Below are 13,320 nucleotides of genomic sequence, written 5' to 3'. Positions count from 1 at the left end.
GGCAATCCTAAACAAATATGTTTTTAATCTCGATTTAAAGGAACTCAGGCTTTCAGCACTTTTCCAGTTTTCTGGAAGTTTGTTCCAGATAAATGGAGTATAGGAACTAAATGCTGCTTCACCATGTTTGGTTCTGGTTCTAGGTATGCAGAGTAGGCTGCAGCCAGTCGACGTTGTAAGGCGGGTAGTTTCTCCACCATTTCTCCTCACAGCTGCAGCCCACCACTAACCTTGAGCTTGAATGACGGGAGCGCTGTGAGGATGAGGGGAGTGACTGCTAACAACCAATCAGAGCCAAACATTCCCAGTGGCTCTGATTGGTCGTTTCTGACCGGGAGCGGTGTATTTCTGCCAATGGCTGTAGGACTACTGGGAGGAGCCAGAGGAGCTTGATTTCTTTTCGCAGATTGTCCATCTCATATTAAAGTATCATTGACAGTTTTAACAAATGTGAAAAAAATGCATTTATGAAAAAGTCATCTACTGCGGCTTTAATCTGGTGTTCCTTTTCAGCTGGATTTTATTTATTGCAATTACTTCAAGCCGCCTCTGATACATAGTAGATTGTAGATGGTTAGCTGGTCGGGTCTTGATAAAGCAAAGCATCCACAAACCATGACCCCTGCATCTCTAGGGTTCACATTTGACATGTGTTTTTCTCCCAGAATGCTGCATTTGGTTTAGGCCCAACATGTCATCTGTCATCCAAATAATTACATTTTAGACTCATCTATCAAAAAACAAACAAAAAAAAAAACCAGTATTCCAGAAGTCCTTTTGTTTGTTCTATGTTTTTAATGGCATACATCAGTCTGACTGTCATGTTTTTCTAAGGGAGCAATTGTTTCCTCCTTGCTCATCTTACATTAAAGCTTAGCTTGTGCACTCTTTTTCTGATCGGAGAGACATGTTCTATGCTATCAACACCAGCATGCGCCTGCTGTAGGGCCTATGAGGATATATTTTAGAGTTTTTTTGGAGACTTCTTCTAGCATGTTACGGTCTGCTCTCAGGGTAGCTTTACTTAGATGGCCAGACCTGGGCATGTTGGCAATTTATTAATGTGCTCCCCCTGTAGACTGTTTTTATAACAGTGGGATTGCAGATTTCCACATTCGGGCTTAATGTGAACGCACCTTGAGATCAGTGCCGTCTCTGGCATGATAAGTTGAGTGGTGAACAAAAACTCAACTCCTATTAGCAGCAAAAAAAAATTTTGTGATGCATACAACCTGACTTTGATCAATGTTAAATTAAACAGAAGAATTAGCATAAACCAACACACTAGAAAATCCTTTTTATATAAGCTAAATGTAATAAAATTTTTATACATAAATTCATAAAAAAGCCTGACTCTCATTGTTCATTTATTGAACAGAAAAGATTCACATCAATCCTTCAATGAGCTAGCAAGGACAACCAACAGTAGATTAATATTTTATATTAATAAGAATAATAATATTTTAGTTTACATTTTCCTATGTTTTGTTTAAATTGGTTTTGTTTTACTTGCTTTTACCCTGTTTTTATTTCCCAATGTTTTAATCATGTAAACACTTTGCATTGTCCTTGTACTGAAATGTGCTATACTCATAAATTAGCCTTGCCTAGATGGTCACACACTATCCGGCAGAACGTAAACGTAGCGTGTGCATTTCCAGTATTTTGATTGGACAATCTGTGCTTGGGGCCACAGGATTTGTGCCCAACGGCTGTCTACTGAGAGAGCGTTGGGCATGCACACTACGATTTCAGATGTGAATTATTTAAACAAATGTTGGTGGGCCAGTCCCAATATCAAGGCACCTCAAGAGGAATTAGCCTACTGAGCTTGTCAGTTTTCTGGCAGACAGATATATAGACACAAATGTTTCGAACATATTTTTATTGGTAAAGGAATCGTTTTTTTTTTTTTGTTTTTTTTACAATATTGCTCTATAAAGAACAATCATGTTCCACTGATTATTGCGACCACAGTGCTCCACAGTGACATCTGGTGGGGCCAGGCCCCACTGGCCCCAAGTGCAGAGCTTCACAGCTTCAGATAAACACACAGGTAGTGAGAAGGTTTCCTTATTTTCTGACATCTGGGGTCCGTTCTTTGTACGTTGCTTAAAACATCCAAGATCAAATGAGACATCCAAGATGATTTCATCCGGCTAATCATGATCCGGCTAATTGGGTTCTTCGAACACACCAATTGTTTACGATTAGTATCACTGGATTGAGTTATGAGACAACTGCGCATTCATGCGTTTGTTTAAAAGGGGAAATGTATCGATAGTAGAAACATTGATCAGCAGCGCTGCTATTGGCTGTTCAGCATGGCCAAAGAACGCCCACAGTTTTTTTCCCAGCTGAACAAGAGCTTTTGAAAGAAGGTTATGCCGAATTTGAGTCAATTAAAACGACAGGGAACACCTCAAAGTCTGCTAAAACAAGGAGAGAGGGCTGGCAAACAGCAACAGACAAATTAAATTGTAAATACTGTCCATGATAGATGTTTCTATCACTTTCTACAGTATGTATTTTTTGTATTTGAATAATTTCATAAGTAAGTTTGTTCTTTTATGTCAGAGCCTCCATGGGAGCCACTAGAACATGGGGAAAAAGTACAAGAATATTCTACAAAATGATAGCCTTTAATTATTATTCTGTATTTTAAAAAGCAACTTCTCCTTTTTTTAAAAGTCACTGTTTAATTATGTGTTTGTCTGTTTTAACAGCCACCAATAAGAAGGCTTTTTACTTTTACATGTTTAACCCTTTTTCTTTTTTTTCACAAAATGACTCAAAGTGCCATCTGTTCCCTGTATTAACGGCATCTTCAACAAAAGAAAAAGTATTTTGACCGGAAAAAAAATACAAATTAAGAGGAGAAATTGAACTCCACAACGTGAAAAAGAGAAAAACTGCACTAGAGATCGAGTTGCTTCAAAAGGACCTTCAGAGTAAATTCTAATACACCATTTTACACATAGTAGTATTGCTGACTTTACATAACTATCTCTTACTGCAGGCAAAAGATGACTTGCTGACTTTTCTTTATAAATAATTGTTTAAATGAAACGACAGGAACAAAGCATTATTTGTTTCGTGTTTTATTGAACATTAAAACAAATGGTGTTCCACAATTCTGTCCCTTCCTCTGCCACTAGGTGGTCCAAGTGCGCTGGCTAGACACAGACTTCCCTATCTCCTCCGCTGCAATCTAATCCTGTTTACATCAAATAAGCCTGCTCGGGAGCAGGCTCAACTTTGCGCACATGTTGCTATGACATCAAGTACGGGATAAGTTTCGAAGAACCAAAAGATCCAAGATCATGCCAAATCGTTAACAATGAAATCCAGCTAACTGAGTTAGCGACGTACGAAGAACGGACCCCTGATCTTAGGACATACAAAACAATAAAAGAAAAATTACCTTATGTTGTTTTTTAATTCTACTCAATGTGTTGTCAATGTGTATGGCTTGTCACTGTTAGCTTAAAGTTTATCCTGTCTGATTTTAAACCCAAGCTTTACTCTTGTTTCTTTTATTTGGTTTTCTGTGTTGCACTTTCTGCTCGCTTTGTTTGCCTGTTTTGCTTACGTTGACTACTTTTTGGGTGCACTGTATTTCTGTATACATTGTGTGTATGTATGTGTGTGTGTGTTTGTGGGCAAGCCTTTCTGTCCCCTGGCTACAGTGACTTTGTTCTCTGATTGATCACTGTACACAGGACCTCTAGATCTCTGCTCCCTTTGTTGTTTTTTCTCTACATGTCCTCTTCTGGCTACCCTAAATATAGTCCCAACCCCCCCAGTAGTCATGCACAAACACAAACATAATGCAGACATACACTTGAGCACAGAGGGACATCTTTGTAAATAAGAAAATCATCAAAACAATGTTATTTTAGTAATTAAATTAAAAAATGTAACTGATATGTAGGTTAGATTCGTCACACACAGAGTGATGCAAGTATTTATTTCTGTTAATCTCGAGATTGTCGCAGCTAATGACTTTTAATAACTTAAATTCTGTTTCTCAGGAAACACTATGTAAAATCTATTTAAAATGCATTTTAAGACAAAACTCTTATGGCCTGTGGAGGACATATGCTGTAGGCCATGGGGAAGACAGTTACTGAAAGTCTCCACAATGACAGTGAGTCACAAAAGCTTGTTAATAAAGATGCTGGCTGTATTCAAGCATGTTGATAGAATGGTGAATGGAAAGAAAATTATTCATTTAAAAATCTGTGCACAAGCAAGAGGGATAACCAGAGTCTTACTCTAGGCATGCTGAATTAAAAAAAAAAAACCTTTCAGGGATCTTCTAATTTATTGAGATGCACGGTCAAATTACACGTAGTATTACCAGTATTAACAATAGACCTGGTTTGTTGAAAACTCACTCAGTTGTGCAACCTTCAAAGTCTTCACAGTACCGCCAGTTGATTTTTACTCTGTTGTCAGATAAAATTAAGAGGTTTTATCTCAGCAATGACAACATGTCTTGAAAGACACCAAGAACACAGTACACAGAATAAAGGGCTGATGTTCGTGGAGTGAAAGATGACCTTGTTTAACTTTCAGACTCTTTTTCTTTTATATACATTATTAACTTTTCCCACCCAGAGGAAGCAGTGGTGGGCCTAGCCTCACAACATTAACTTGGATCAATTCTGACCCATCTGGGTATGGACACTGATAAACATTACACCGAATATCCAGTCTAAAGGGCCAGCAACTAAATTAAACACATGTCCTCTCTTGAAACGGCAACAACCAACTTATTGAGAATATTCTGTCTGATCCTGTTCTTTCAATTGCTGTTTGTACATCAGCTTTGAATGTTTTGGAAGAAATATATATATATTTTTATTTTGTCAGTAATATGAAGAGTAAACTCCTGGAATTGCCTAGAATCAAGCTGTCAAACACCCCCAAAAAAATCTATCCCAAAAACAGTGGATATTTGTTTTTAACTGTTTAGATATAAAAGAATATGAGAAAAGGAGCAGAAAAAACATACGGCATTGAGAGCATAATTAAAAAGTTAAAAGCTTTTCACTGTGAGAAACTTGAAAATCTAAACATTTTTATGTCCGTATTTCACTTGTTTTATTGTGGTTCAGGGCCAGTGATAAGAAAAGAAACCTGGCTCAAGAGAAGGCGGAAGCTCAGAGACGCCTTTATGGACATGGCTCCATGAAGAAACTTTCAGCAGCTTCCTCTGACTGGGAGAAACAACGTCACACACTGGAGCGAAGAAAAGAGGAACTGGTATGGTACAAATTGGATATTACACTTTTAGTTTATTTAAATTTGCACAGTTTTAATCAACGTTTTTCCAGTCATGCACTATCCCTTCTGCAATGTCCTTGGTAAACGACAGTTCCCTTAATTGGTGAACATGGATCAGTGCCGATGCAGCCTCTGTTTAGGTCATATCCTGTATAAGGTGCTGCTCCCTAACTGTGGTCAAAGGAGAGCAATACCCCAGTTTGACTTTTAGAACCTGTATTGATGTATGAAAGTATAATTCATCCTGAAACAAATAATGAATTATACCTTGTGACATCTATAACCCTTTGTAAAGTCAGCACCTCAGCAGCTCATTTTTGTTCCTGTCTTCTACTGTGTTGCTTTCTTGTGAGAGTAAATATTTCATGCAATCTGTGCCATACATATAGCACTTGTCTGGCTATTTGTGCTCTGGCTCTAATTTTTTACAAAATCTTTGTGTGATTACAAGATTATTTTCATTTAAATGCATGCAGAATATCTCAGTTAAGAAAACCTAGTCGCATACTATGAACATAAAAACAAAACACAAAAAACAACATATTCATCATCAAATAAAACGATATGCTGATAATGTTTTGCCTGAAAAGTACTTTGCACCGGGTGCAATCGGCATACATCAACATTGTTATGCCATCTTCTGGCAGTACCACAGAGCTATCAGAAAGAAAGATGGTGACTATTGACACAGCTATTGTAAGATTTTACAGTACATCCTTCAATACTTCGCAGTAAAGTGACAGGTCAGCGTGGTCGAAGACCATCCCGATTTGCAGGGCTAGGGTTACTTAAGGCTGGTTTATGGTTGACGCTTGTATGTTCTGCGCTGAAATGAGACGTGCGGACACAATGTCTGCAGCATTTATGCTCTGTGTGGCTTTTCCTCCGAAGTAGCACTGTCCTCCTAGACTCTAGAGGGCAGCATTGTGCTCCTATACACTACTACACGTAGAAGTAGCAAACACAGTTGTTTCCAACATTTTAAAGCCTCTTCCCTTCTTCCAAGAGTGACGGCAATTTCTTACCAGGAATCTTTTTGGGCCGAATCACTAAGATGTCTATATTTAGGAACCTCCCCCAAAATGAGTGCTTGCTCGTCTGCCATGTTTTTCCGCACAGGACTGTCCGTGTAGTTAGGAATTTTCCTAGGTGCGCGGACGGGCTTGGTAGCCAAAATTATGTTAAAAGGTAGATGCGTCATACAACGTAGATGTGTCAAACAACCCCTTTCTTTTCACACCTCCACTGGGTGTTGCTAACTCGGTCGGCTGCCTCTCCTTTTTTACTCATTGAGTTTTTTCGCGTAACAAAATGTGCAAAAACAAAGTGTACAACAGTGAAATAAAACATCAGTCAACACAGTGAGATAATTTAATCCGGAAACCTTTGTATGCAGATTGAGCTACTATTGTCGAAATTCGTAAAGTCGTAGAACGTGAACAAGCTTATAGGTGCTGAAACACTATAAGCTTGGTAGTGCAGTTTTCTTTCTTTGAAGGTTCTGAGAATAGCTTGAGCTTCTGGCTTAATTAATATCTGAGCATTATAAAATCTAGTGGTTCAAAAGTAAGGCAAATGGTTCACAGGATGCCATCAACCATAATACATTCCATAAAAAAATTCAAATGATAATGGAGAAGTATTTTACATGAGGGACACGGGCAAGACCAGTCCCAACGTTTGTGCTCTTTTAACATGTGAAACAGTTTACATACTGAAACAAAACGCATCAAGTTGGATAAACATTGAGAAACATAAAAGGTATAAGATGAAAAACAACAGGTCAAAATTTGATTCTCTGTTTTAAAAAAATACAGATATTGCCTCATTCAGGCTAAAGTGGAGAGGGACCATCTGTTTTTTTTTTTTTTTCCTAGTGGACAGTTCACCCAGCATGGATGCATCAAACTGTTGACACTTACATTCTGTGTAAGAGTGAAAAAAAGCATTTCACTTGCCACACTTCAACACTACTACAAGACATTCATGCAACAGTGGACTCCTCAGTACCCACAGGTTTGCAGACATCATTTTTGATTAGAAAAAGAAATAAAATCCTGCAATAAAGCAGAATAGAACGTGTTGCTGTTCAAACTCACCTGTTGCATTAATCAAATTAAAGATAGAAAAAAATAATCTGGCAGGTGTTTCAGGTTTGCATTTGTTTTGTTTTCATTAAATTGGGATGTAAACATGTCGACTGGGTTTCATGTTAGTCTTTGTGGATATAGTGCTGTCAAAAAAAAAGAACAATTCATTTATAGTGTAAGATACAAGCAACACGCCGGTGTGCTGCAGATGTAGAAGGTGAGTGATGGGCTAGAAAAGGAAAAAAGAGTTATAAGAATGAATTCTGTTTCACTTTGTTTTCAGTACATGTCAAAAAAGTAAAAGTTTCTGAGCTTTATGCACCGTTTAATTATTCTTTCTTTGAATTGAAGGAATTGGGTGGCTTTTCTCATCTAGATGGGGAAAAGTGGCAGCCACTAGTGCTTTAATGCCTCCCACCCTCTTTGATTAGCCTTTTGATAGCCACAGCTGTAATCAGTGGGACTAAGGAGCGAAGGCGCAGAGGCGCTCTTTCAAAAAGGGCACCACCTCATCTTTGAGTGCTGTTTTGGCTGAAAAGTGAGCTCTGGTTCAGGTCTGCTTGAAGGCTCATATCACTCAGTATTTAATGATACTGGGGCACTCATGGCAACATGATCCCCCACCTCTGTGCTTTTTGTCAATCTGACAAGCTTAGACTCACAATGACACCTTTATAACATACTAATGAATGAGGGAAAGGGAGAATTTATTATTCATCGGTGGCAGTGACGTCTTTCTTTTTTTTGCCCTGTATTTTTGCAAGACTCTATTGTGTCTTTCTGCTCGTAAGAGTTGACTTGAAATATTTCCTTTGTTTCTAGAAAGAGCGACTTGCACAGGTTCGCAAACAGGTTTCCAGGGAAGAAACATGAAAATCAACATCTGGGAAATTACAGGTAAGGATGAGGCAAACAGCTGGGGAGAATGGGCTCTCCCTTCAGGAGCTCCACCCTTTGTTTTTGTGCCAGCTTGCTCACATTTACGAGGTAATCTGCAGAACGTCAAACTCGCTCGCAAGACTAAATATTGCAGTTGACAGAATGAAATAAAGCAACAACCATTGTTTTGAGATAGTAGGAAATTGGAAATAAACGAGTTTAAAATAGGAGAAACACAGAAAAAGCAGAAGAAAAGAGGCTCAACTCGCGTATTCTCTTTACAAATTCTTTCCCTCTGCCGGATTTTAGAAACAAGGATTAGCAGGTAAACTTTGCTTGCTCGCTGCGAGCCATCTCTCTTGCCTCCCCATCAACACCCCCCCCCCCCCCCCCCCCCCCCCCTCCTCAAAAACCCACAAGCTGGGTCTCTGGAAGACACAGAGCGTGTCGATTTTTACCCCTACAGCATGACTTAGCTAGTTGAAATTTACCACTTGTCCCGTGTAACCGTTCTCTCCTCTTTGCTCCCTCACTTCTCAGTTTATGCCTCTTTCTATTGATACCGCATGTCGGCGTCCACAGAATTTTATTTCTCTATGTTTTTCCTTCGATTTCCTGAGCAAAAACAGACACACTCACCTGTCTTTCTGTCTCCAAAAGTCGAAGCAACTTCTTGACTCAGTCTTTGCTAGGAATGCTTCTCCAAGCCTGAATGAAGTGCTATCACCTCCTTCCTTTTCCTCGACAGGCTGCCAGACAGTCAATCAGGCAGGCTGAGTCTGTCTGGAGGCACCCCTAAATAAAGACCTCTTAGCATTCAAATGGTGCCCCAGCGCCACGCTGTGAACCCTGATTAACACACTGCTCCTCATTAGATGAGTTGAGTACTGAACTCACTTACATTTGGCTATTAGATGAGATCTGTTTCAGGTACAGACCCTGTTATCTGAGGGAGACCCAGCTGCTTGTTGCTGATTCACAACCGTTTTAAAGCAGCAGAAGTCACGAGGCTGAGAAGGTGCAGGAAAAAAAAAAACAGCAAAGGGAGAATTTCTCATCTCAAAGGAGTAGTTATATCCCTTCATTTCGCTTAAGTGGGATCACATGGGCAAAAATCATATCACTCAAGACATACATGTGTTGAGATATGAAAAAAATTAGATCTTTACATGCCCTGCTGAAGAAATGACCATGAGCTTTTCGGTTACATGAGGCTCCTTAACAACTGGCATTTCTAGCATCTATTATTTCTATTTTTTTATATAAGATGAGACCTTTTGATATTTTGTCGAGTGTGTCTTTGAAAAATAAAGGATTATGTCCATACACCTTTGAAGTGATACGACTCAAAGCAGCGCCTTACAAAAGGATTAATATACCTTGAACTCTTTCATACTTCATCACATAACAACCCACAAACTGCAAAGTATCTTTTATGTGACAGCCAACACAAAGTACTGCATAATGTGAAGTGGAAGGAGAACGTACAGGTTTTCTGTATTTTTTTTTTTTTTTTTTTTACAAATAAAAGTATCTATTTAGCCTGTGCATAACTCTGTTCTCAGCTTCACCATTTTATAGTTCTGTAGAACCTGCTTTTGCTGAAATCATAGCTGCAAGTCGCTGGTGGTATGTCTTTACCAGCTTTTCACATCTACAAACAAAATTTTTGAATCGAAGTTCTATTTTTAAATAGCTTAGGCTGATTGGATTTAAGAGTGGTCCAAATTTTCTTATTTGATTTTGGCTTGAACTTTTGTCATGGTTTTCAGATGACGAGCCCACATGCAGATACGAACGGGAGGCAAACGCAGTTTTAAGTTCTTTTATTAAAGGAAAAATAAGCAGGTTTATGGACGGACTACTGGTACACGGCTGGGTCAGAACGTCAAGGCTGGAGAGACTGTAAGAGAGAGAGCACGTGAGTTCTTCATAATGAAAGCCAGAAAAACCAACTAAGAGTTGCGCTGCTTACCATTAGGCAGGGCGGACCTAACCGGGAAGAAGTAGCGTCAGGAGATCTCTATGTGACTACTCTGATGGAGATAGGTGGCTAGTGGCTGAGGGCGGCAGATGTAGCTGGTGAGGAATCCGAGATGACCTCATCGGCAGCGGTTGACAGATGGATTGACCAGAGTGAGCACAGAACCGACAGAACCCGGGAAAGGGGGATCTCAGCCCTCGCTGGGTAATTTCCAGGAAGTATGAGGGGAGCGCCAGAGCAAAATCTGAGCCGACAGGTCTGCTGGTCTGTTTCTTCGGACGAGGCGTCAAGACAGGTGAGTGCATCCAAGCACCAAAATCTGGAGCACAGAGAGGTACAAAAATTACTCAAAAAGATGAGCAACAAAAAACTCACAAGCTGGTTTCCGAGAGTTGGGCCAGAGGCCACGTCGTACCACGACTGGTTAAGGCTCCGGCGTCTTCCATCTGCCAGTGCTCTGCTTAAGAAGCCAGAGGAAGCCGCCTGCAACGAGCTGCAGGTGTGGACCACGCCTCCTCAGCCAACTAGGCACACCTGCGGAGTAGAGTTAGCAGCCAACACAGAGAATCCTGACAACTTTGACTGGGTCATTATAGAACATGTTTGATCTAAATCCTCCCATTGGAGCTCTTGCTGTATGTTTAGTGTCTTCGTCTGCTAGAAGGTGAACCTTGCTCAAGTTTTCTGAAGCCTCCAACAGTCCTTTTCTCCCAAGACTGCCCTGTATTTATCTGCATTTATCTTCACTTTAACTCTGGCCTGCTTCTGAGTCACTGCTGAGGAAAAGCCTCCCCCACAGCATGACGCTGCCACCACCAATTTTTCACAGTGGGTGTGGCATTGTATTTCGCAGTAAAGCATTGGCAGGCTTATAACTTCTGTTTTTAGTCTCGTCTGATCAGAACGCTTTCTCCCTGATGTTTGCTGTGACCTCCTACATGACTTGTGGCAAACTGCAAACATGACTTTCTCTCAACATTGGCCAAAAAGGATTTGTGGAGCACAGGAATAAAAGTTCTCTCACTGACAGATTATTGGACCTGAGCTGTGGATCTCTGCTGCTCCCCCAGAGTGGCTAAGCATTTCTTGGATGCTTCTCTTAATAACGCTCTCCCTGTATGTCTTGGTAGTTTTGGATTCGTGCCATGTGTTGGTGAAGATTCTCAGTCGTCCAGGTCATGATCAATCCAAATAAATACATAAATAATACAACTGGATTTCCAGTCTTAGAAGTTCAGTTGTTTTATTTATTTTTTTAATTTTTTGGATTGATTCGTGCTATACTGTTTCAATTTTGGGATACTGGGGTGAAAATCGTTCTTTTAAATGTCATGTGACAAAATGTGAAAATGTTTAAAGGGGTAGTAATGCTTTTGCAAGGCAGTGTAGATCACAGTAAAATCCCACATTGAAACCTACTATGAACGAAGCAACGTAATTGGTTCATATCAGGACTCCGAGCTTAATAGTTGCTCTATTTCAGCGGCAGCAATGTAGAGTTGGGTCATCTTCTCAACAATATGGAAATCATTTAGCCAGAACAGCTCCACTGCATAAATTATTAATTGCAGATGGGGAGCAGTTAAAGTTTTAGTGGTGAAACAGTTAACCTTTACTTGGCATTTTACTTGCACTAAAATCCACTACTCACATGCTGAGATGTAAGAGCATCTCAGAAGCACTTTTTTTAGCAACCAGTATTCATAAAAAAAGCACATAATTTAGTTATATAAGTAATGTGTTCTGCTTTAGACATTAGGTTCAGTTCTAAATCGTGAAGGCCATCTAATGGAGTGGGATTTGGCTCCTGATGGTCCTGTGCAGATGCCAGAACATTAGCCTGCTTTTGCACTTAAACTGCCCACTTCTTATTTTGCTTGAAAAGCTGACATTGTTTTGATATGATGGCCAAAGCGATGACGAGGGCAGGTTTGGAGATGTACTTTGATTAAAACCCGGCAGAGGTTTACACATTGTTCTAATCCCTTAAGATCCAAGATCAACACTGGGGTTGGTTTAGTTTTGAGGGTGAAATCTCAAAATGTGCGAACAAAGCAGCGGTATGAAGCATTGCTCCATTAGAAAAGACTGATTAAATGAGAGTCTGCACAGTGTTTTGGCTCAAGGTTGCCAGTAAAGCTGTCTTTTTGTATTTTCTCATTGCACATTAATTCTTATTTTCACTTTCTCTGTCTTTCTCTTAACGGGCCTACTATAATGTCCGTCACTCCATTCACATCTCTCATGTTTTAATTGTTTTTTTTCTCATTCTTGCTGCCTTTTCAACATGTACTCCTGTTCTTCGTATGTCTTTACATTTTCACACTTTTGTTCTTTAAAAAAAAATGGTTTTACTGCACAAACCTTTTGCTGCTTATTCTGTGGCCCGTCCTTTAACCTCACATGCTTCCTTTGCTTAACCCCACTCTGTCTCTCTATCTGTTCTTTCTTCTCTCCACCCTTTATTGCCCCACTCACATTTCAACTGTCTCCCCACAATGATAACCCTTTCCGTACCTTCCATTTTCCATCCATTTCTTTTTTTTTTTTTTTTTTTTTTGCTCCTTTCTCACTCCCCTTGCCCCTCTCTCTCTCCCTGTCTCTGTGGCCTGCAGACGTATTTACCCCCAGACGACAAGCTGCTGCTGGAAAAGTATGAAAGCCTGCTCTCGGCCGCCTTTCAGACCTTCCTCGCCGGGCGAGCTGCTCACTTCAAAAGGAAATGAATAATCCTCTGAAACGAATGAAGGCACGTACATCAGTGACAGACTGTCACGGACACCACACACTACACAAACACACGCTGTAGACACCTGCAGAGATCCACACCTGAACACACAACACCCACACACCCACACACACACACAACACACACACAACACACACACACACACACACACAACACAGCATTCAGGCATCTGTGGGCAGGAAGCAGAGGAACACACACACGCACATTTCTATTAGGATTCTGCCCACAGAGACGAATATGGATGTGCAAATAATGCAAAGTGTGTTACAGTCCTTGGTTTTTGTTAGAAAGTTTGACAATATGTAGGAAGGCAGAGCACAATATGC

The 13,320-nt window shown here is 40.1% G+C and overlaps 1 protein-coding gene and 1 long non-coding RNA gene across 3 annotated transcripts in view; one reads left to right on the top strand and one right to left on the bottom strand.

Moving 5' to 3' along the window:
* Nucleotides 1-12,875, top strand: part of ttll7 (tubulin tyrosine ligase-like family, member 7) — a 68,547-nt gene extending 55,672 nt beyond the window's left edge. For both annotated transcript variants that reach the window (XM_036141152.1, XM_036141153.1), the window contains 3 exons: nucleotides 5,124-5,271; nucleotides 8,205-8,279; nucleotides 12,861-12,875. In XM_036141152.1, the coding sequence (XP_035997045.1) occupies nucleotides 5,124-5,271; nucleotides 8,205-8,255 (199 nt within the window). In that variant the 3' untranslated portion in view covers nucleotides 8,256-8,279; nucleotides 12,861-12,875. The remainder of the gene's footprint in view (nucleotides 1-5,123; nucleotides 5,272-8,204; nucleotides 8,280-12,860) is intronic.
* LOC118564152 lies at nucleotides 10,072-10,290 on the bottom strand. The gene is made up of 2 exons (XR_004931677.1): nucleotides 10,237-10,290; nucleotides 10,072-10,164 (listed from the first exon to the last, which is right to left on the bottom strand). It is a non-coding gene; the product is annotated as an uncharacterized LOC118564152 (long non-coding RNA).
* Nucleotides 12,876-13,320: the final 445 nt, after the last annotated feature.

The sequence above is a fragment of the Fundulus heteroclitus genome, chromosome 9 (assembly GCF_011125445.2).
Source record: "Fundulus heteroclitus isolate FHET01 chromosome 9, MU-UCD_Fhet_4.1, whole genome shotgun sequence".
Classification (NCBI taxonomy): domain Eukaryota; kingdom Metazoa; phylum Chordata; class Actinopteri; order Cyprinodontiformes; family Fundulidae; genus Fundulus; species Fundulus heteroclitus.
The sequence above is the reverse complement of the archived record's forward strand: the minus strand, read 5'-3'. Positions and strand labels throughout refer to the sequence as shown.